Genomic DNA, 24,593 nt, shown 5'->3' with positions numbered 1-24,593 from the left:
TTCTATTCTAGCGCCTGTTCTTTTTTTTTTTTTTTAATTCTTTATTCATTTCTACATCTTACAACAAGTGCGTCAGAAATTTAACATTCGAACTTATACAATATCACTTGATTATCTATCATATTCGACTTAAATTAACAATATTTAAACCCTCCCTCCCATCCTAACTATTTCATAAGTAATTATATATATCATATAATATATTATATATAATCTTTTAAACTAAACATTTACTACAAGATTAGAAATCCCTGCCCCCATCCCTCACTTTGCAATTGTACCAATAATGGAAAAATGTTATTTACTTATTTCAATATTCTATTAATGGTCCCCAAACCTCCTGAAATTTATTACAATTTCCTTTCTGTGTAGCTAACATTCTTTCCATTTTATATATATGACACAGAGAATTCTACCAGAAACTATAATTTAATCTACTCCAATTTTTCCAATTAAATGTAACATAACATAGTAGATGACGGCAGATGAAGACCCGAATGGTCCATCCGGTCTGCCCAACCTGATTCAATTTAAATTCTTTAAATTTTTTCTTCTTAGCTATTTCTGGGCAAGAATTCAAAGCTCTACCCGGTACTGTGCTTGGGTTCCTACTACCGAAATCTCCTCCAGCCCATCTACACCCTCCCAGCCATTGAAGCCCTCCCCAGCCCATCCTCCACCAAATGGCCATATACAGTCACAGATTGTGCTATTCTGCCCAGTACTGGCCTTAGTTCAATTTTTAATATTATTTTCTGATTCTAGATCCTCTGTGTTCATCCCATGCTTCTTTGAACTCAGTCACAGTTTTACTCTCCGCCACCTCTCTCGGGAGCGCATTTCAGGCATCCACCACCCTCTCCGTAAAGTAGAATTTCCTAACATTGCCTTTGAATCTACCACCCCTCAACCTCAAATTATGTCCTCTGGTTTTACTATTTTCCTTTCTCTGGAAAAGATTATGTTCTACGTTAATACCCTTCAAGTATTTGAACGTCTGAATCATATCTCCCCTGTCTTTCCTTTCCTCTAGGGTATACATATTCAGGGCTTCCAGTCTCTCCTCATATGTCTTTTGGCGCAAGCCTCCTATCATTTTCGTCACCCTTCTCTGGACCGCTTCATGTCTTCTTACGTCCTTCGCCAGATACGGTCTCTAAAGCTGACAGACGGGACGCTGGAGATGAAGCAAGCAGCTTAGAAAAAGGTTGGAGGAAAGTGAAAGTTAAATAAGCCCTGAAGAAACGGTTTCTTACTGTGAAACGTTGGCTACCCTTTAAAAAACACTTGTTCTCTTACAGTTATAAGCAACAGCTAGTTTAGTCCTGCACTTAGAGTTGAATGTGGTATCTTGCACATTCTCTTCGGAAGATTTTTGCCAATGATGTTGGAGGAGGAGGTTTGAGAGTTTAAGCCCTACCTAAAAATTACCTGAGGCTTTTTCTTCCGTTGAGATTGGGCTCTCTAGCTAAAAGAGTGGAGTACTTATATTGAATAGTTATTATTTAAACTAAATATGAAATTCACCCATCCTAAAATTTAGTACTGCTTATCAATCTTAAATAATAAAATGCTAGCCCGCGCATGCGCAGTAGCGAAACGTGTTCCCTGATCCCTTTTCTGTAGTGGTGTGGCCGCACGACTGCACCTGCGCACTTAGTACGTCACTGGCAGAAGACGAACCGTCACAGAGCGAGTGAACGCCGAGTCCTGTGGCACATCCGGATTGTGAGCAGTCCTGCCTTCGGTCCTATCCCTGTTAAACCGGCTAGCAATAACAAAGTCAGATGCCATGGGTTCTTCCCTTTTGCCAAATTACTAAAGGCTCTGCCGGTCTCGATCCTGAGGGGCGGGATCGAGACCGGAAGAGCCTATAGCGATTTTGCAAGAGGGAAAGCCCCCGTGATGTCTGACTTCGTTATTGCCAGCCGGTTTAGTGGGACCGAGACAGGACCGAAGGCAGGGCTGCTCACAATCCAGATGCACTGCTGGCTCATCACTCCCCCCAACTTCCAGCGGCCGCCAAACAATGCCTTCCTCCCTGCCATGATCCTCAAGGCCTGTAAGTTTTAAGGTAGGGCACGGACGGTTTGAGAATGAGGGAGAGAACAACGCAGCCAGACGGACCGCGGGAATGGAAAAGGGGGGGGGAGGGTTTCGAGGGAGCCGGCTGGCCGCATAAATTATTTTCATTTCAAATCTGCTGCCGCCGCCGCAACTCCTCTCTCATCTTCCGACGTAATATAAGTGCAGCTCATGAGAGGAGCTGCGGCGGCGGCTTTGAAAACGGCTCCCTTAGTTCTTCGCTGCATTTTTTTTTAAATTTAAAACTGCCGCCGTGGCTCCTCTCACGATCCCGGCCTGTGTCAGAGAAGGCTTCCGAAGCAGGCCGGATCGTGAGAGGAGCTGCGTAGGCATCTTTAAACTTAAAAAAAAAAATCCAGCAAAGAACTAAGGGAGCCGTTTTATCTCCATGCTGCTACGAAGGAACAGGTGAGGGAGAGGGAAATGCTGATGCTGATGCACAGGGAGCAGGCAGGCATGGCAGGCAAGCAGGGGGAGAGGGAAAAGGGCTGCTTTGGGGGTAGGGGTGTGCTGGGGGCACACAGCAGTCATGGGCAGGGGATCACATAACAGGCAGGCATGGCTCAACAAGGGGAGAGGGAAAGGGGGCTGCTTTGGGGTGAGGGGTTTGCTGGGCCAGACAGCAATCATAGGGGGGGAACAGAAGGGGGCAACGGAGCAGACAGGCATGGCACAAAAGGGGGCAGGGGCATTGGGAAACGAGGCTGCTTTGGGGGGAAGGGTGTTCTGGGGGCACACACCAATCATGCCGGGGAAGAGAATGGGGCCACAGAGAGATAGGCAGGCATGGCGCAATGGAGAAATACAGGCAGGCAGGGCGCAAGACAGAGACACAGACAGAAAGAATGACAGACAGACAGACAGCATCCAAGCACAGAGAGAGAAAGGAAAAAAAAACTCAGTCGTCTACTCTAGCACCCGTTGCACAGGGGGAGAACGAAAGATATGCTGATGGACAGGGGGTTGAAGAAAAGGAACGGAGGACTAATGTTGGACAGGGGAAGAAGGAAAGAGGTGCTGCTGGACAGGAGGGAGGTAAAACAAAGGGAGAAGGGCTGCTGCTGCATAAGGAGAGCAGTGAAGGGGTGGTGGTGGACACAGGGGAGGTAAAAGGAAGGGAAAATGGACAGGGGGAGCAGGCAAGGGGTGGTGATGGACAGCCAAGGAAAAAGAAAGGCAGAAAGAAAAAAAGCGGCTAAGGAGAGAGAGAGAGAAAGAAATAAAGACAGACACACACACATATGTTCTAGCACCCGTTAATGTAACGGGCTTAAAGACTAGTCTAATATAAACTTTACCTTTGCAATTCTATCATTATTTATATTTAATATATAAGGAGACATCATATTTCATGCATCTGATATCTCCATGAAAAATTAATTCCACCTTCAAAACTATAATAATTAAATTGATTTTAACATATAATAATTAAAGCATTAATCTTCAATCATGACTTTCCTTAGCACATATGTAAAACGGCTACCATTTCATTAATGACTAGGCTAAAATAAGGAAGCAAACAGGGACACTTCTCAATATACATATTCATATTCATATACGAAGTTTCCATTCAATCTCAAAGCAAAAACATAGATTTCGCTAAATCCTTCATTCACCATCAATAGAAGAAAACTCGCCATAGAAAACATTCAATTGTGCTCTATAAGAAATCTTCTATATCTTGAGCACCGTCCAAATGTCCTCTAGATCAGTGTTCTTCAACCTTTTTACACCTGTGGACCGGCGGAAATAAAATAATTATTTTGTGGACCGGCAAACTACTAAGACTGAAATTTTTTTTAAAACCATCGCCGCCCCATCCCCGCGAGCTCGGTCTCACAAACCATCTGATCCCATCTGCACAAGCCTCAAATAGTTATGATTTTATATTGAACATATTTTATTAAAGTATAAAAAGAAACAATATTCTATACAATTGTCATTTTATAAATACAAATAATACAGGGCAAAGATCAACAAAAACCCTGTCTCCCCTCCCCTTCACATATATCCCCTCTACTATCAAGAAAACTGAATAAGCTAAATTATTACAGAATGCGATGATTGGGGATATGGAACATCGTTTAGCACTGTTTGCCGATGATGTGTTATTGTATGTCCGAGAACCGGAGGACTCGTTACCTATTTTAGTGGATCTTTTGTTGGACTATGGGAGGGTTTCGGGGTTTACGGTGAATATGGATAAATCTGAATTGTTGAGTGTAAATTTGGGGGCAGAGGATCAACGTAGATTAGCTGCCCGGTTTCCTTTTCGCTGGGCTCCTGGGGTTATCCGCTATTTGGGGATTCGTTTACCGGTTGACTTATCCCAATTGTATACAGCTAATTATGCTCGGATTATTCACCAAATCCGGACTGATATTCAACGCTGGAATGGGTTTTGGTTGTCTTGGTGGGGTCGCATTGCAGTTTTAAAAATGAATATTTTACCCCGCTTGCTTTTTCTTTTTCAAACGTTACCGATTTCTGTTCCCAAATTGGTGTTGAAACAGTTGCATACTTTGTTTTTTCGGTTTATTTGGCAGGGGAGATCCCCTCGTATTTCCAGAGCTGCGTTGTGGGCGGCCAGGGACAAAGGGGGGCGGGCGGTACCGAATTTGTTTTGGTATTACCGGGCTGCTCAGCTGCGGCTCCTATTGGATTGGGAAATCGCTGACTTTAAATTGGCGGTACGCATAGAGCAGCATTTTGTGGGACGTCCCTGCTTGAAACATTGGCTTTGGTCCTCGTCCATGGGAGTCCGGACGGTGGCGGTTCCGGGGAATCCGTTTTTGGACCATCTCGTGAAAGTGTGGTGTGTCACTCGAAAGCGTTGGGGGGCTGGGGTGGTCCCATCGGTGCTTGGTGCGATGCGGGAGGAGCCCATGTTCCCGGCCGGTGGGGAGAGTTCTGTTTTTGTGCGCTGGGCGCAGTTGGGACTACACACCTTTAGGGATGTGCTTCAGAAGGGGGTCCTGGTGTCTTTTGAAACCTTCAGAATTAGCGCTGCCTTGCCCAAAGGAGATTTTCTGGCCTATTCTCAGATACATCATTTTCTTCACTCCCAGAAGTGGGATCGGGAGCCTATTCAGTCTCTCGATCCCTTGGCTCACTTGTGGGTCACCCTTAGGAACCTTCCTAAACCGGTTTCTGTTCTTTACCAGTATATTTGGGGCTCCTTTTCTTTTCCTGCTCTCTACCAACGGGCTTGGGAGGTGGATCTGGGTTGTACCTTCTCGGTTGAGGAGTGGGCGCTGATCACTACAGAAGTGGGCAAGGCATCCTCTTGTGCACTTATTAAGGAAAATGCCTATAAAGTGGTCGTTCGGTGGTACTACACGCCGGAGCGACTACACCGAATGTTCCCTGGTGCTTCGGTATTGTGTTGGAGATGTGGGTTGGCTTCGGGGACTTTTTTGCATATTTGGTGGGACTGCCCTATCCTACAGCCTTACTGGAGGAAGGTCGTGGGATGTTTTTCACAATTGTTACAAATTTTATTGCCCTTTTCTCCACAGGGATGTTTGTTGGGCCTTTATAATGTGTGTTTATATTCCTGGCAAACCAAACTTCGACGCTGGGGTTTGGCGGCAGCCAAGTGCTTGATTGCTGCTCATTGGAAGCAGGAACTGGCACCTACTCAATTGGATTGGACTTTAAAGCTTCAATTTATTTATCAAATGGAATTGTCTATTGCAAAGCGTCATGGTTACTATTATACTTACACACGGACTTGGACACGAATCCTTGAAAAAATCGAATCTTTGTTTTAAGCTTCTTTCTGGGGGGGGGGGATTGTGGATGGGGGGACTATCCTGCAGAACCAACAGGGAGTCCCTCTTTGCTAGAGGTAGTGCTGGGGGGTGGGGGGGACATAGTGGAGTTTGGGTTACTGCTTTATATTGGGGGATTGTTGGTATGGTTGGGAGCACTTTTTGATGATTGTATTGTTGGGGGAGCATTATGAGACTTATAGATCTCTTGTTGTGGTTTTGTATGCTTGTTTGCAACTCTGTTGTCTCTGCTATGCAATTTCTGGTGTGTATAATTTTTATACCCAAAATCTTTTAATAAACATTTATTGATAAAAAAAAAATTATTACAGAATGCTACACAAATATCATGTAATAGAATATCACAGTCACACATGACAGGAATGGTTTTAGGGAGTAGAACTAGGGCAACTGCCCCCTGGTCAGAGAGAGCCCTAAGCCAGCTGGAAGCTAAAGAAGTAGTAGTGCCTGGGCTTTGCACTCCCCAGTTATGTCTAGCAAGATACATACTTCAAATCTGATATATTTGAATCACAAGATAGAAATAAAATTATTTTTTCTACCTTTTGTCGTCTCTGGTTTCTGCTTTCATTGCCTTTTCACTCTCTTCCATCCAGCGTCTGCCCTAAGAACATAAGAACATAAGAATTGCCACTGCTGGGTCAGACCAGTGGTCCATCATGCCCAGCAGTCTGCTCACTCAGCGGCCCTCTGGTCTAAGACCAGCACCCTAACTGAGACTAGCCCTACCAGCGCACGTTCTTGTTCAGCAGGAACTTATCTAACTTTGTCTTGAATCCTTGGAGGGTGTTTTCCCCTATAACAGCCTCTGGAAGAGCGTTCCAGCTTTCTACCACTCTCTGGGTGAAGAAGAACTTCCTTACGTTTGTACAGAATCTACCCCCTTTCAACTTTAGAGAGTGCCCTCTCGTTCTCCCTACCTTGGAGAGGGTGAATAGTGTTTTTATCTACTAAGTCTATTCCCTTCAGTATCTTGAATGTTTCGATCATGTCCCGTCTTAATCTCCTCTGTTCGAGGGAGAAGAGGCCCAGTTTCTCTAATCTTTCGCTGTACGGCAGCTCCTCCAACCCCTTAACCATCTTAGTCGCTCTTCTCTGGACCCTTTCGAGTAGTACCGTGTCCTTCTTCATGTACGGTGACCAGTGCTGGACACAGTACTCCAGATGAGGGCGTACCATGGCCCGGTACAGCGGCATGATAACCTTCTCTGTCTCTTCAGTCCAGCATCTGCCCCTTCCATCTATCCTCCTGCCCCCCCCCCCCCCCCAATTTGGTCTGGCATCCATCATCTTCCTTCTGTTCCCCTCATGGTCTGGCATCTCTGTCCTTCCCTCCCCCCTGTGGTTTTTAGCATCTCTCTTCTCATTTCCTCCACTCAGATCTGATATTGTTCTCTGCTCGCTCTTCCCTTTTCTTCTCTGGTCTTCCTTCTCTATTTTGCCTCCATCTAAATTAAATTCTTTCTTACTATTTAGTCCTGTTTCCCTCTTTTCACTGTGTCTACCCACAGCTTGTCACCCCTTTCCCTCACCCCTCCATTATCTTACTATTTTCTTCCCCCTTTATTTATCTCCTTCCATCCAGTATGTGTTCTTTCCCCACTTCCATTCAGCATCTGCTCTCCCCTCTCAACTGACATCCATCTGCCTTCTGCTCTCTCTCCCTTCTTCTCACTTCCATCATCTGTCCCCTTCTCTCTCTCATCTCCTCCATTCCATCATCTGCTCCTTCTCTCTCCCCCCCTCCAACTTCCATTATCTGCCCCCTTCCCCTCACCTTTGCGGGTCACTTTCTTTCCCCTGAGGTGGCTCATGTCAGAGGGGAAGCTTTGGCCGAGCAGAACCGCTTGCAAGGAACAGTGGAACTTACTTGATTGATGTCGATGCTGGGGCCTGTTGCCGTGTGAAGAAGAAAAAAAAAAAAGGTGGAAAAAAGGGACCTGCAAAGGCAAGAGGAAGGGAAACCTTCAGGACAGCTGCTCTTTGCCCTCCTTCAGTGGGCCAAGAATCCAGACCAGCAGCGGCAGCTCTGTATATTTTTAACTTCGGCACAGAGCTGCCCCTAATCAATAGTTTAGCGCGGTTTCATGAGGCAGCTTCGGGGCCTTTGCTAGGCCGGCCCACATCGCATCATCGAAGCGGGCCGGCCTAGCAAAGGCACCAAAGCTGCCTCATGAAACCGCGCTAAACTATTGATTAGGGGCAGCTCTGTGCCGAAGTTAAAAATATACAGAGCTGCCGCTGCTGGTCTGGAGGTGCGGAGACAAGGCAGGAGGCAAACGCGGTGGAAGGCAGGAGTCCCGGCGAAGGCAGGAGTCCCGGCACCGCGACTGCAACAGGAAGTTGCAAGTCAGCTGACACCGGCCTTTCGTTGCGGCGGGGACCGAATCCTTCGCGGACCGGCAAGATTTTTTTGCGGACCGGCGGTTGAAGAACTGTGCTCTAGATAAATGTCATGTCTTGTTAATTAAATTTGTGCTCCGAGTCAGTAACCTTTATATTACAATTTTAAATATAGTATTCTGAATAAAGACTCTGGTTGAATGACTTTTCATCTAGTTGTTTCCAATAATATTCATAAATGAATTCTCTCCTCTTCATTTCTTCTGCTTTCAGATCCCAAATGGAAGTTAATTTGAAAATCTTTTACTAATCGATTTAGTGCAAAGTATATAACAATAGTATGGAGCAATATGCATATTGAATAGCGATCTCCTATTTCAGCCCGTCCCGAATGCAGGAATCACAGCAGCAGGCTTTTTTTTTTTAATTTTTTAAACGGAATCATGAAAGTTGCAAAGTTTTATAACTTGAATGTGCTCTATGTCAACCAAACCAAAGTTTATGCATTTTCATATAATCCATAACCCTCAAATATTCTTTACAATCCATAGATTTATTATCTTCTTTTATTCCACTTCACGTCTCATAAACCGTTGAGCCATTCAATTTTTGAACTATAACCACCTCCATTCTAAACATTCTATTATTAATTTAACCAAGAGATCTTTCAATATTTAGCCTTGCTCTATAACATACTCCATATTTTACAACTCATAGTTCAATTCTATCTTGTCTTCAAGTCAATTTTATAATATATTATTTAATAAATATCAGTATTCTGTGATAACAGCAAATACGTTATGAAGACATTGGTTGTTCGTACTGATTCAGAAATTCTTGTAATTTTTCTGGTTCTTCAAAGTTCATTGTTTTATTTTCATAAGTAATTCTCATAGTTCCAGTTTCATAAGTAATTCTCATAGATTAAACCATATTTAGCCCCCATACTCCTCAATTGTGATCTTAATTCTAAAAACATTTTCCTTTTGTTCACTATAACTCTTGCGAAGTCAGGTACAATATGTATGCGAGAGTCCTCGCATTTAAAATTTTTATTCTCCTTTGCTAACTGAAATATTTCCATCACTTGTTGGTACCTCAAAAGTTTGAAAATCATCAGTTGGGGACCTGATTGCTTGTTCATTCTCCTTGTAGGGATCCTATGTGCCCGTTCGATCTCCAGGGGAAATTTGGTCTTTAAAGGCAGTATTTTCAGAAGGAAGTGCTCCTAAAAGGAAATTGGGTTGTTTTTCTCCACCCCTTCAGTTAGACCTAAGATCCTCAAGTTACTCCTCCTCTCTCTATTGGAGCAATCTTCCAGGTCCCAAGTGAGTATTTCAATTTTCTTTCTGTCCAGCTTATACTGAGCCAAATCTGTCTCTGTGGCTTCAACTCTTTTTTCCAACTTTTCCATTTTTATTTCCATCAGCTCCATTTTTGCATTGAGGCTAGCTACCTTCTCTTTTACCTCTTGTAATTTTCTAGCATTGTCAGTAACGATTTCTGTAATCCTCTGAAGCTCCAATAAAATCACGTTGTCCTCTTTACTTTCCTTTGGCAACAGTGATTTTGAAGGGGTTGCCGGCTCAGGTTTTGACCTTTTTACACTTCCGGTGTTTGTAATCATTGCATCCACTTTTGTCTGCTTTCCCGAAGCCATCCTCTTTTAATATCACTCACATTTTCCACCTAAGGTAACATTTATCTTGACTTATTTATCTTTTAATTGCCTGTCAGCACGGAGCTCTTCTCTCACCCGACCATTTGCATGTGCTCCCAAGCCATCTGGCCTGTTCTTTTTAACATTTTTATAAGTGATATTGCTGAAGGGTTGTCGGGTATGATTTGTCTCTTTGCAGATGATATCAAAATCTGCAATAGAGTAGACTCGCCGGATGGTGAGAATAATATGAAGAAAGACCTGGTGAATCTTGAAGAATGGTCTGAAATTTGGCAGCTAAAATTTAATGTTAAGCAATGCAAGGTCATGCATTTGGGCTGCAAAAACCAGAGGGAACGGTACAGTTTAGAGGGTGAAGAACTTATGTGCACGATAGAAGAGTGGGACTTGGGTATGATTGTTTGTGATGATCTTAAGGTGGCCAAGCAGGTTGAAAAGGTGATAGTGAAAGCTAGAAGGATGTTAGGTTGCATAGGGAGAGGTATTTAATTTAATTTTTTAATAAATTTATTCAATTTTCTATACTATTCTCCCAGGAGAGCTCAGAATGGTTTATATGAGTTTATATAGGTAGTCAAGCATTCTTTTCCTGTCTGTCCTGGCAGGCTCACAATTTATCTAATGTACCTGGGACAATGAGGAGAATTAAGTGACTTACATGGAGCAGTGTGGGTTTGAACCCACAACCCCAGGGTGCTGAGGCTGTAGCTTTAACCACTGCACCACACTCCGACCAGTAGGAAAAAGGAGGTATTGATGCCCCTGTATAAGACTTTAGTGAGACCTCATTTAGAATGCTGTGTACAATTCTGGAGATATAAAAAGGATGGAGTTGGTCCAGAGGATGACTACTAAAATGGTATGTGGTCTTCATCCTAAGGCGTATGGGGACAGACTTAAAGATCTCAATCTGTATACATTGGAGGAAAGGCGAGAGAGGGGAGATATGATAGAGATATTTAAATACCTATGTAATGTGAATGCACATAAGTTGAGTCTCTTTCATGTGAAAGGAAAGTCTGCCATAAGAAGGCATAGGATGAAGTTAAGAGGTGATAGGCTCCGAAGTTATCTAAGGAAATACTTTTTTACAGAAAGGGTAGTAGATGCATGGAACAATCTCCCAGAAGAGGTGGTGGAGACAGAGACTGTGTCTGAATTCAAAAGGGCCTGGGATAGGTATGTGGGATCTCTCGGAGAGAGAAAGAAAGAATGGTTACTGTGGATGGGCAGACTAGATGGGCTTTTATCTGCCATCATGTTTCTAACTGTAAATTAGCACAAACACAAATTATCATCAATTGGTTGTTAGTGCTAATTAGTAGCTAATTTTTCAATTAAGTTGCGAGCACAACTGAAGGTATTTTATAGCCTGTGTACAATTTTGCATGCTAAATATAAAATTGAGTGTGCAAGATTATAGAATGAAAGAGTTATTTATGCAAGAGATTAGGAAAATACAGGCACATAATTTATAGAATTGCCCTTTAATCATAAAACCAGAACTAATGGAGGTTTCAAACTGCCTTCAAAGTTATACTGTTCAGCTACTTTTTCAGGCTCCAAATATTAGGCCTCTGCTTTCCAATAGTAATATTTCTAATTTTTGCAGCACAGTACAGTGATGATAAATATTCAGATACATTATATCCTTGCCATGAATAGGTCCAATCTAAGTCAGTACCTGAGACAATGGGAGAAAAAGTGACTTGCCCAAGATCACAAGAAGTGTCAGAAGCAGGAAAAGGGCTTGAACCCTGACTTCCCTGGTTCTCAACCCATTACTCTAACTAAGGGCAAGATGCAATAAAGTGTCCGATTGTCTAAAAATCATTGCTAAACTGGTTTGACTGGTTTAGCAATCGATCGTATTTGCCGACCCGATACCCTACTGCATGGTTTTCCATGTGGTCTTACACCCTCCAGGGATTCAAGACAAAGTTAGACAAGTTCCTGCTGAACCAGAATGTATGCAGGTAAGGCTAGACTCAGTTAGGGTACTGGTCTTTGACCTATGGGCCGCCACGGGAACAGACTGCTGGGCACGATGGACCACTGGTCTGACCCAGCAGCGGCAATTCTTATGTTCTTATGTTCTCTGATTCTGGCTTGCAAATGAGATCATCAATATTAAAATAAGGCATCTGATTGATGCCCTAAACTGGCATGCCAGAATTGGCTCGGTAGGCATCCCTCCTGCTGAATGTTTTTTATTTTTAGGAAGGCGAGCGGGAAAGGGGAGGGGCCAGTTTGGGGGGCATGGCGAGGGGGGGTCAGTGCAAAGTGTGTTGATTCATGGCAGCAGGAAGGAGTTGGCATTCCTCCTGCCGATTTCTGGAGAAGAGGAGGGGTCAATACAGGGGGGTTTTTGTGGGGGGGGGGCCAGTGCGGGGGGATTCGCAGCGGCAGGAGGGAATTGGCATCCCTCTTGCCAATTTTTTCATACCGGGGATCATTTGTCAGGGAAGGTGTCGGGGGGGGGGGGACCATCATAGGAGAGGCTTTTTTCTTTAATCGGGCAGATGTTGTACATGTGTAACACATGCACAACATCTGTGCCATTAAAAAATAAAAAGCTCCAACAGCTGAGTGGTAGGAGGCTGCTTTGGGGCTTTCCCTGCTGCTCAGCTGTTCAGGCTTCCCAAAACCAGCTCTGCGCATGTGTGGAAGTCGATCTCAGAGCGACTAGTGGGACTGGATAATGCCAAACCTCTGTGCAAGAGAAACAGGAGATACTAAACTTCCCAAACACTTGGAAAGTAGAAATCAAACAGCGAAGTAGACTCTGGTGCTCAATGTCCTTTGTTATGTGCCAAGACTTGACACGATCATGTTTTGGCCCCAAATGGGCCCGCCTCAGGAGTCTATATAGTACTATTATTTTGCCAAATTAATCAGAAATCAATCTTATGAAACTTAAAAAATGTCTTTCAGAGCTGGCGTGGTAATCCTAAACAGAAAGCTTGGCCGCCAATGAACAATTTCCTCCAAAACAGGTTGAAAAGGTGATGGTGAGCAAATAATTGAAATTGGCAGCCAAGCTTTCTGTTTAGGATTACCACGTCGGCTCTCAGAGATATTTTTTAAGTTTCATAAGATTGATTTCTGATTAATTTGGCAAAATAGTAGAACTTCCATCATTCTACTATATAGACTCCTGAGGCAGGCCCATTTGGGGCCAAAACATGATCGTGTCAAGTCTTGGCATATAACAAAGGACATTGAGCACCAGAGTCTCCTTCGCTGTTTTATTTCTATTGTTAAACCTCTGTGCAAATCATTTGCATGGAAACTTGTTGGAACATCGATCACTGTTCCACAATCGGCCAAAAAAATCGACCAACAGTGACTTACATGGTCTTAGCGAGCATGTTCCGTGCATCTAGCCCCCAGTGGTTATCAACCCCATCCTCAGGACACTCCCAGCCAGTCAGGTTTTCAATGAATATGCATGAGAAAAATTTGCCTCTTTTGTATACACATTTTTCTCAGGCATATTTATTTTGGGTATCCTGAAAACCTGACTGACTGGGTATGTGCTAAGAACTGGGTTAAAACCCTTACCTAAAACCATTGGAGCGTGGGAATGAGTAGAGGGGAAGGGAGAGGATTTTGGATTTAGCTTCTGTCTTTTTCAGTAGTAGCTCAAGGTGAGTTATATGCAGGTATACTAAGCCAATTTCTCTCCATAACTCCAAACAAAATGTTCCCTAAAAAGCTCCCTCTTACCTTTAGGAGGATTGATAATTTTTGGTAAGTGCTGGCGCTTTATCAGCACTGGGAAGGGGTCTCTTCCATCATTCCGCTCATGAACCTCTCGAACTTCAACAGAGCTATCACTCAGATAAAAATGAATAATCACAGGATGAACCTCTCCAAACATGTTTTCTGTGTCATCCCAAACTGAGAAGAAACGAAGCACCTATGAAAGAATCATGCAACCATTCATGTCATGAAATATTACTCCCTAGACTTATCTATAGTTACATCTATATATCTATATCTCACCTATCCATTTTTATATGCATAGTCAGTAATGCTAACTGTATAAGTGAGGATTAAAGAGCACCGCAGGCCATCCAAATATAGAGCAATCAAGCAGAATTTTATGGTTGGACCCGACACGGGCCGGGTTTTGGCATGAGCTGCCTGCATCAGGGTTGTGCAATAAAACTATGTATGCAAAAAAGTGTGACTCCACCGTTAAAGTGTACTAGATATATCACATGAAATAAGTGCCTTTGGAGCCAGTAAGGGTGGATGCTTACTGGCCCCAGAGGCATTTTGTGTGATTTATCTAGTTGTTGGTCTAAGGTCACTACTAGGATTTTTATGGTGGGGTTAATAGAAAAATGTATCCATTGTAAGCTGATTGATGGTACTTTGTATTTGTTCGTTGGGGGGGCCATGAATATTTTGTTTTTTTCGTGGTTAAGTTTTTGTTTGAAGTTTAGTTTGATTGCCCTATATTTGGATAGCCTGCTGTACTCTTTGGTCCTTATTTATTTGATGTACTTTGACCATCTACACTGAACTGTATAAGTTAGTGCACTAAATATGCGGTTCTAACTTTATATAGGTAAATTAGCTACACAAAGTTAAGATGGCTACTTATGCACACAACTTATATATATATATATATATATATATATATATAAATTTAACTCTGCCTCTGGAATGCCTCTTATTCTTCCCTAAAGATATACTTGTAAATTTTAGTTGTATATTGACTTGTAAGGTCAAAATTTAACAGTCTGGATGGACCAGCAATAAAACAAAACAAAACAAAGAAACTTAGGCAGTCTTCAACTAGAAGTTCTCCTTGAACAGAAGGACCATGCAGCCATACAGGTGGTGATGTCATTCTGATGGAACCTTGCTATGGAATATTCTCTAAAGATCCAGAAGAAACTGGAAACTTCTGGTAGGCGCTAGACTCCCGTCTTTTATATTTAGTGTCTGCTATTCAGTTCATATCTAAGCTTAAACATGTTGAACAAAAGAGGTAGGTGGTTGCACTATTCTGCTGTCTTCCTGTTGTAAGTATGAAACTGGACTTTTTCCATAGACAGCAGAGTACATATAGCTACACAGATGGTGACTCCAAAGCTGAGGGTTGCTGTTCTTGATTGTTTGCAGCAACTTGAGCAATTTATAAAAGGGTGGATGGTGTTAAGTGTATTAGGTGAATAAATTTTGTTAGACTGTCGAAACACACTGTCTGATTTTGATGATTGGCCAAGGCTGTAAAACTATGGATGGAAGACCATTCCCCCTAATTTAATAATTTTATTTGATAATGTATTAATGATTATGTAATGTTTGCTACTTTTGTGTATGCACCACTTAGTTGATAAGCAGGATAGACATTTTTTAAATAAATAAATAAATATAAACATCTTTTGCATACATCAATTATAAAGTACTAGTACTTATGTACACATAAAGTAAAAATAAGTGCTAGGAACGTGTTCAGCGGTATTCTATAATGCCAGCGCACATACAGTACGTATAAATGTAAGGGGGACTACATAGGGGAGGCACATGGATAGCGTGTGTCAAACATTTACACATGTATGTTTAGAATACTGTCATTTACACACTAAAAGTGTTATATCCTCAGACAAACAGGTAGCATATTCTTACATGTGGGTGATGTCATCCACGGAACTCGTGGCACGGACAGTAAATAGTGCACCAGCTCTTTAAGAAATCCAAAGCTTTCAGACTTCTCACTACCGCGCATGCACAACTGCTTTCCCAACCGATGTGAGCTTGCGGTACCTTAGTTCCTCATTTTCCGCGGAGCAAAGAAGCTGTATTTTTCATCGCTGCGTTGCCTTCCCTTTGTCACTAATCGTTTTTCTTAATTTCTTAATTTGATCTTAGTTTTTATAGTTAGCCCGTATATTTTTTCTATATCTGACTAAAAAAAATAAAAATAGAGGAAGGATTTAACTTCTTTTCCTTCCCTCTCCTCCTTGAGGGCGTAGATCAGTGGTCTCAAACTCGCAGCCCGGGGACCACATGCGGCCCGCAAGGTACTATTTTGAGGCCTTTGGTATGTTTATAATAATCACAAAAGTAAAATAAAACAGTTTCTTGATCATATGTCTCTTTAGCTACAAATTACAATATTATTATTAAGACTTAGCCAAAAGGAAAGCTTTATAAACTATAAAGAGTTTTACCTCATGTAAAATTGTCATTTCTTTAATAAGACATTAACTATTTTTTCTGAGTACCTCCAAGTACCTACAAATCCAAAATGTGGCCCTGCAAAGGGTTTGAGTTTGAGACCACTGGTGTAGATTGACAATTGGTTCAACGGTTTAAATTTTTGTTTAAAAAAATTAAGTTTGATTTAGCACAGAAAGTGTTCCCATCCATGTCGAAATTATTAACGGGTTTTAAAAAGTGCTGCTGGTGTCAGAGATATATTTCTATCACTGACCCGCTTAGCTGATGCATCCAGTGTTTGGCTCCTGAACACCGTGTGGATTCCTGCACTTGTTGCTCCATCCTTCAGATGCGTTTGCTTAAGGCGCGAAAGATCCAACAGGAAAAGTTTTTGGTACCGGTATGCTGGAAAAATCCTTGCCATTGGCACCTTCAGCTTCTGCATCAACATCATCATTGACATTGGCATCGACATTGATCTTGTATCCACAAAATCTGTTAAGAAGCCCTCTCTCTCTAAACAAGCGTTGCACACCTCCCCAGCCTCGAGTCCCTCGATGCAGACCAAACACCTTCATCGACACTCATCTGTACTGAATTGTCTCCTATTGAGTGCCTGTGGCATATTGTTGTGGGGCACGGGCGGCAGCCCCCTGGGGTACCCACAAACTATTGGCACAAAAATAAGTGCCCCCAATACACCCGCAGGCAAGATTCCCGCAGGCAGGGAAAAAAAGACAGGCAAAGGATTAGCAGCAGCGGCAAGCCCTCGGCAGATGACCTGCCGGCACGAGCTCTCTCCTAGCACAAGGCGAGCTGCTGGATAGATGGAGCCAAGTATGGCTGGCGATCTACCTCTGACCCCTCCGCGATCTACAGGTAGATTGTGATCTACCTATTGGACGTGCCTGGTATACACCATTGCATTGATTAAGATCTGACAGTGAAAAGAAACTTTTTGTGCTAGCCTTGAATATAATTCACTATGCAGACATGACTGCATATGCTTCCTCTGTAGCAGGCCCATTACTATGTAGGGTTACCAGATGTCCGGAAAAACCCAGGCATGGCCTCTCTTTTGAGGACTGTCTGGGTGCCCGGATGTTTTTGTTTTTTTTAAAATGGGGAGTCTGGGTTTAGCCAGCTCTTCCAACTCCCCCACCTGTTTCTTCAGCCCTTCCCTCTCTCCCTCTATGGTGTTTCTTCAGCCCCCCTCCCTCCATGTTGCTTCTACAGTCCCCTACCCTCCCTCTTCTTACCTCTAATGATGTTTACCCTCATGATCTATCTCCTGACTCCCACTCCTACCTCCTTCCCAGCCGGCTGCTGTAATTTAATCCTCAAGCAGCTGGCAGCAGCAGAAATGAGGTGAGCCTGTTACCTCCAGCCTGTCCCAAAAGCAACTGTCTGCAAGTCCTGCCTATGTGGGAACAGGAAGTCGCTGTGAAGAGGTGCTTTCAGGGCAGGTCAGAAGTAGCAGGCTCACTTGGTTGCTATTGCGGTTGGCTGTCCGAAAAATAAATTACAGTGGCTGGCCGGGGAGGAGGTAGGATAGGGAGTTGGGAGAGAGAGATCATGAGGGGAAGCAGCATCAGAGGTCAAAGGAGAGAGGGAAGGGAGGGCTAGAGAAACAGCATGGAGGGAGGCAGGCTGGAGTAGCCTAGTGGTTGGTGCAGTGGACTCTGGAGATGGGGACCAAGGCTCATATCCCATTCTAACTACTACATCTATGGTAGAACATACGAGCCTTCCAAACAAACTCAAACCAACTGCACCTATATATACATGACAGCTACAGGCATAAGGGCTATTGTTGTAGTGTACAGTTGAGTCCAGTAGGTTTTGGGTGGGTTTTGGAGGGCTTACCATACAATATAAGAGGCTATGGTGTGATGTGTACCTGGGACTTTTTATGTGAAGTTCACCCCCTAGGGTATTTTACTGCTTTGCTGGGCTGTCTATTTTCCTAGTCTACTAAAAATGCTGGTCCCTCTAACATCCCAATTGGATGGGTTTTCTTTAATTTCTTTTAATGGTTCAAAAATTAATGTTTTCCTGTTTTGAAAATAGTCATTTTTGCTACTGGATTTTTGGACGGGTTCCGCAAAAAGTCCAAAATCAGATTTAGACGTCATATCGAGAATGCCCCTCCATGTGTAATCTGCTACCAACTCTCCAAAGTAGCAGTGTCTGTCCATTATTTGAGATTGTGTGACCAATGCTGGTGGAGAGTGGAAAAGGGTGCCACAACTGCTAGGGTTAGAATTTTTGTCAAATGGGAAAGTATCCCTTACCTTCCGATCATTGGTAAGAAACTGTTTCAGCTTGTCAAAATCAGATGGAGTGAGGGTGGTGTGGTCAGGTTCTCGGCGGTGTTCAGTGTAAGGATCTAGAGGAATTTTCTCTGTAGGATTTAGTTCAATTCCTTCACTTGCTAGAAATTCCTGGGAAAACAAAGTTAGTAGTTAGCTATTTTAATTCCTACAGGAATCATTTTTTTGGTTTTTTTTTAAATATCTGTTAGGGTTCTAATTAAATGATTAATTTTTCCACACAAAAAAAATTAAGCAATAGGGGATAAATTTTCAAAGGAACTTGGACATTTACAACAAACATATACTGTATATACTCAAATATGAGTCAATCTGAATATAAGTCAAGTCCCCCCTTTCCTCCAAAAAGGAGGAAAAATGGTTGACTCAAATATAAGTCAGGTGACTTAATATTCAAGTGCCCTGCCCTGTCAGGCCTTGTACCCAGCTTCCTTTCTGCCAGGCACTGCACTCAGCGCCCCTCTCTCCCCCGTCAGCCTCTGCACCCTCCCTCCCTCCCAGGCTCTGCACCCTGCTGCCCTCCCTATCCTAGCCTCATACATCTATTGCTAATCGCCGGTGGAGGTGCAGCGGGCAGGAGCGAACTTTCCAAGTTCCTGCCTCGCTGTTAACGGCAGCCAATTAACAGCAGGGCAGGAACTTGAAAAATTTGCTCCTGCCTGCTGCACCTCCACCGACGATTGGCAGTAGAGGTATGAGGCTAGGACAGGGAGGGCAGCAGGGTGCAGAGCCTGGTGGCGGCGGACTGCAATAATTTTGGAAGGGAGTTTATTGGCTCGAATATAAACTGGGACTCTTATTTTTGGGCCAATTTTTGGGCCCAAAAATCCCAGTTTATATTTGAGTATATAATAATAATAACTTTATTTTTATATACCGCAATACCACAAGCAGTTCAGAGCGGCTTACAGAGGAAGAGACTGTATACAGACAGTGATGTTACAAAAAAAGACTTTCAGTTTACATTAGCATGCCAAGAATAGTCAAGATTTATCCGGAAGCATTTCAAAGATACAAGAAGACAGGAAAGGAGTCAGAGAAATGTATCAAAGAGATAGGTAACTTCCATATCTATGTATTTTCAAAAGTTATTTGGATAACATCAAGCCAAAAATTCTGGCTAGGTTCGGCAGCCAACGATAACGGGACCCCTTTAATTTCAGCACACTTAGGGTGCTCAATGATGGTGTGTGGGTGGAGGCTTACCGCCTTGACCCAGAAGTGAAGTGTCGGAGCTGTGCTCCTATCACTGAGGGTTCACACTGAGAGCACCCTATAATATAATATATTATATATAATAATATATTATATATCATATTTATTTCATTCTGGTTTGTAAGTTGTGAGCCAATTTTGGCGTCCTGAGCGTCCCCCACACAAACCTTGATGTGACTAGGTTGCCTTTTTGTTTTTTCTACTAAAGAACACTCAGCCTGAATCACCTTTTATAGAATAGCACTGAGTATGGATTCTTCCTGGTACCTAATTTTTGGCAGCATTTACTGAATCTGATCCTATAAGGTAATGCATAAGAGGCACACAATCTATCTGAAATGTTAGTGGTCAGGCTGCCAGTACACCTCATGGTGGAAGTATAAATTAAGACTTTGGTGGCTGCATACTACGCCATCTTTTGACAACTGAAACCTCAGGATGAGTTTGTTAAAGTTGGCACATAAATGGAAAGCAGGTCTCAATTCTGAGCTTCCTTGGAAATGTGATCTAAGAAGCCTAATATAAGATCTTGATTTGGTCTTGGAGAATGAGATGTACAGTGTCCGCATCTATGAGACAAACTTGGTTCTTTTTGTTACATAGAGCATTTTGGACCCCCAGTTCGATTACAAAAGTTAGATAGCTCTAAGTCTAATAGATGCTGGCATTGTAATCTGGAGGCAGGGACTCTGGACCATTTAATATTCTATTGTCCCTGTATCATGGCCTTTTGGAAATCAATTTGGTCTCAAATTAATTGTTTATTAGAAAACCATGTAGCATTATCATATGATACAATTCTGTTCGGTATGTCAATGAGAACAAAAAGTCAAATTTCATCAAGCAATAATAAACTTTTATTGATTATGACAGGAGTCGCCATACAACATATCACCAGTAATTGGAAAAATTACAATAGACTTAACTATACATTTAGTACTTCGTTATTTGACTATACTGATGGATATACAGATACCCTTATGAGTAGAAACACTTGTTAGACAACTGTTCAGGAGATAAGTTGGTCAATATATAGATGAAGCTCTTTCTGTCTAGCTAACAGCAGGTGCCACCCTCTTTAACTCAATGATGTATTGCTCTAATACAAGATCTTGTAAACTGAGCTGCTGGGAAACACTTTGGAAAATCTGGGCCTGTACTTGGACTCTCTACTCCATAAATGGGATGGGACTTATGTACTGCTTTGTGTGGTTTACACAAGCAAAGTCATTTACATATTTTAGACAGGTGCTTATTTTGTATCTGAGGCGATGAAGTGTTAAGTGACTTGCCCAGAGTCACAATGAGCTGCAGTGGGAATTGATCGTACAACCTCAGGTGCTGAGGCAGCTGCTCTGCTACTCCTGGCAGATAATACCACTGTAAATTCTTAGAGAAGGCTTTAAGTTTGTTGTGCAGATAGCTACTACTCATAATATGTCATCCTCTTAAACACAGTGGCCAGAAATATGGAGGATATGTGAGAGGGTATTTAAAGGTGGGCTTATACTCTCTTATTGTTAATTCTTACAGCTCTTAGAATGGTATGCATAAGAAACACTACCATACCATACTGCTTTTTTTTCTCAAGTGCATACTGAAAAATTCAATAAAAATGATTAAAAGGAAATGTCAGAAATGAACAAAAAATACCTAAAATCAGGAAAAAGTCCCAAAAACGCAAAGAAGTATCAAAAATTTTGGCCAGTGCATATCTAGGTTTTAAGCAGTGCAAACATAATCTAATCTAGTACAGTAAAACCTCGGTTTACGAGTACCGCGGTTTACGAGTGTTTTGCAAGACATTTGTAAAATTTGTGACTCGTAAACCGAGCTTGACTCGCTATACGAGCATGTCCCAAGGTAAAACATCCTGCATCCCCCTCTCCATATCTTGCAATGCACACTTTCTGATGCTCTTTCAATTTAGTTTTGCTTTTTAGGGTATCCAACTTGCTGCCCCGTGCGGACTGCTAGAGGGCAATGCGTTTGTTCCGTCTGCCGCCCCTGGATGATTGCCTTCTTGCCGGCTCCCTCCTCCTTGCTGTGTTTGTTCTGGGCCGCGGCGGCAGCTACTGCATGCCACCTGCGGCTGGCCCTGAGACGTTCCCTCTGACGTTGTGACGTCAGAGGGAGGGCTTCCGGGTTGGCCGCGGGGGGGCACGTGGGAACTGTTGCTCGCCGCTTTGAACGAGCACTGCGGCAAGAAGGAAAAAGCCGGCATGAAGATAGGCACTGCGCACAGTGAAGGCTTCCGGGTCGGCCGTGGGGGGAACATGGGAACTGTTGCCCGCAGCTTGGAACGAGCACTGCGGCATGAAGGAGGAGAAATGTAAGCACTAAACGAAAAAGAAGTTAAATTTGCAAGGCCCCAGTGAGGTGGGTTGGCTGTGGAAAGAGCCCCAGTGCCCCAGTTTTGTTATGTTTATGTCGGTCGCTGGCAGCAGTAGTAACAAATTGTCCGAGTCTCCATTATATCCTATGGGGAACTCTGCTTTGATAAACGAGCGTTTTGGTTTACGAGCATGCTCCTAGAACGGACCATGCTCGTAAACCAAGGTACCACTGTATTTCTGAGTTGAGTTGTGCTATGCTTAAACAGGTTCAAGGCGACTAAGGAATTACAGAATATATGTGCTAAATTACAGCATTTGAGGAGGTGGGTTTTACCATTCTAAACTATAACACAGAAGCTATGCTATATGTCCAAACCATAGGATAGACCAGTAGGCCACTTTCATTTTCAGATGCAATAGCTAATTTATGCTGTAACTTAAACATACCTGTGTGAATTTATCACAACTGACAATGCGCATTGTCTTGCCATAAAGGATGATATCAATGCCAACATTCAGATCTTTCCAATGATAATGGTCCCCACGGTCATTCTTAGGATGCCGCTGGCGCTTGATGAGCTTGCCCTGTGCCATCCCGGCATTCATCACTCGTGGCTCAATTACTAACATGCTGTCATCTTCCAGGAAATAGTAAAGAACCACATGGCGGATCCTATAATGTTCGATTTGGGAAAGGGGAACAGTCTCATGGAAGTAGGCGTGGAACCTCAAGACCTACAATGTTGGGAAACATTTAAGCAGCAAAATGAAAACCTAACTCTTTTTCTGTCACTGATGTATGTTCATCTCTGTAGGATTACTCACACTTTTAGAGGACAACAATAGATAGTTAGATAGATTGTGAGTCTGCTGGGACAGATAGGGAAAATGCTTGAGTACCTGATTGTAAACCGCTTAGATAACCCTTGATAGGCAGTATATAAATCCTTAATACAATAAATAAATAAACAGTCATTCAAGAGGAATGAGAAGTTATTATGGGCTCCTTTTAATAAGGTACGCTAATGAATTTAACATGTGCTAAATGCTAAGAAGCCCAAAGGAATGAAATGGGCTTCTTAGCATTTAGCGTGCTAAATTTATTAGCGCACCTTAGTAAAAGGAGCCCTATATGTGACATTATGAGCTTAAAATAAGCTCTTGATAAAGCTGAATAGCAGCAAATGGGCCTACATTAACATACGTACAATGTGAAATTTTAGACATCCTTTGTAGGTTTATTATCTGCCTCGTTAAAATATACAAGAGATTCAACCCTCCACCCCTTTTACTAAGCTGTGGTAGAGGTTTCTACCATAGCGCGGAGCATTAAATCCTCTGACATATTGTTTATAAAAATGTTACAAAGAACAAGTTCAAGAAGAGAACCTTGAGGCACACCACTGGTAATATATCCCTTTCCTCAGAGCGATCTCTATTGACCACTATCATCTGTCATCTTCCACTCAACCAGTTCTTGACCCAGTCTGTCACTTTGGGGCCCATACCAAGGGCATTCAGTTTATTTATTAGACCCCTATGTGGAGCAGTATCAAAGGCTTTGCTAAAATCTAAATACACTACATCTTGTGCACTCCCTCTATCCAATTTTTTGGTCAACCAGTCAAAGAAATTGATCACTTATGTCTGACAAGACCTGCCTCTACTGAATCCATGTTTCTCAGATCCTGTAATCTGCTGGATTCCAGAAACGTCATTATTCTCTGTTTTAAATGCATTTTCATTAATTTACTTACCACAGATGTCAGACTTAGGGGAATGTAGTTCCCTACTTTTTCCTTACTTCCACTTTTGTGGAGAGGGACCACATAGGCCCTTCTCCAGTCTTCAAGCACCATTCCCAACTCTAGAGAAGCATTGAATAGGTCAGCCAGCGGAGCCACCAGAACTTCCCTATGTTCCTTCAGTACCCTCGGATGTACACTAACCAGCCCCATCGCTTTGTCCACATTTAGCTTAGCTAGTTCCTCACAAACAGAATCCTCTGAAAAATTTTCAGGACCTACTACACCTCAATCCCTATTTGCATTTGGCTTCTATGGTCCTGCTCCCAGCGCTTGAACTGTGAATACAGAATAGAAATATTTGTTAAGCAATTCAGCATTATCTTAATCAACTATGTATTCTTCCTCTTCATCTTTGAGTCTCACAATGCCACTTTTGCACTTTCTCCTTTCACTAGCATATCTAAAAAGTGTCTTGTCTTCCTCATTTTACTGTTAGCCATTTTTCTTCTAGTTGCATCTTTGTTTTCCTGACTACTTGATTAGCCTCTCTTAACTTTTTCAGATATTTTTGCCTATCTTCTTTATGCAATCTTTTGTAGTTTACATAAACTATCCTCTTTTTCCTTGCGTTCTCAGTTACTATCTTTGAGAACCTAAGCGGCCTCCTTACTTTTACTTACTTTCCTTACAAAATGGTCTGTTGCCCTTACAATAGCTTCTTTCAGTTTTGCCTACTGCTTTCCTACTTCTTCCAGATGTTCCCATCCAGACAACTGCTTGACGTAATCCCCATCTCAACAAAGCTAGTTTAGTCTAGAAACTTTGCTTTCAAATAAGCCCTCTTTACACCTGTCTTAATATTAAACCACACCATTTGG

General features: G+C 42.6%; 1 protein-coding gene across 2 annotated transcripts in view; it reads right to left on the bottom strand.

Annotated features, from left to right (window-relative positions):
• EFHC1 (EF-hand domain containing 1) overlaps positions 1-24,593 on the bottom strand; it is a 104,355-nt gene that overhangs the window by 72,472 nt on the left and 7,290 nt on the right. For both annotated transcript variants that reach the window (XM_033939090.1, XM_033939089.1), the window contains exons 3-5: positions 22,415-22,702; positions 18,378-18,527; positions 13,633-13,825 (exon numbers count right to left, since the gene is read on the bottom strand). In XM_033939090.1, the coding sequence (XP_033794981.1) occupies positions 13,633-13,825; positions 18,378-18,527; positions 22,415-22,702 (631 nt within the window). The remainder of the gene's footprint in view (positions 1-13,632; positions 13,826-18,377; positions 18,528-22,414; positions 22,703-24,593) is intronic.

This window comes from Geotrypetes seraphini, chromosome 3 (assembly GCF_902459505.1).
Source record: "Geotrypetes seraphini chromosome 3, aGeoSer1.1, whole genome shotgun sequence".
Lineage (NCBI taxonomy): Eukaryota > Metazoa > Chordata > Amphibia > Gymnophiona > Dermophiidae > Geotrypetes > Geotrypetes seraphini.
The sequence above is the reverse complement of the archived record's forward strand: the minus strand, read 5'-3'. Positions and strand labels throughout refer to the sequence as shown.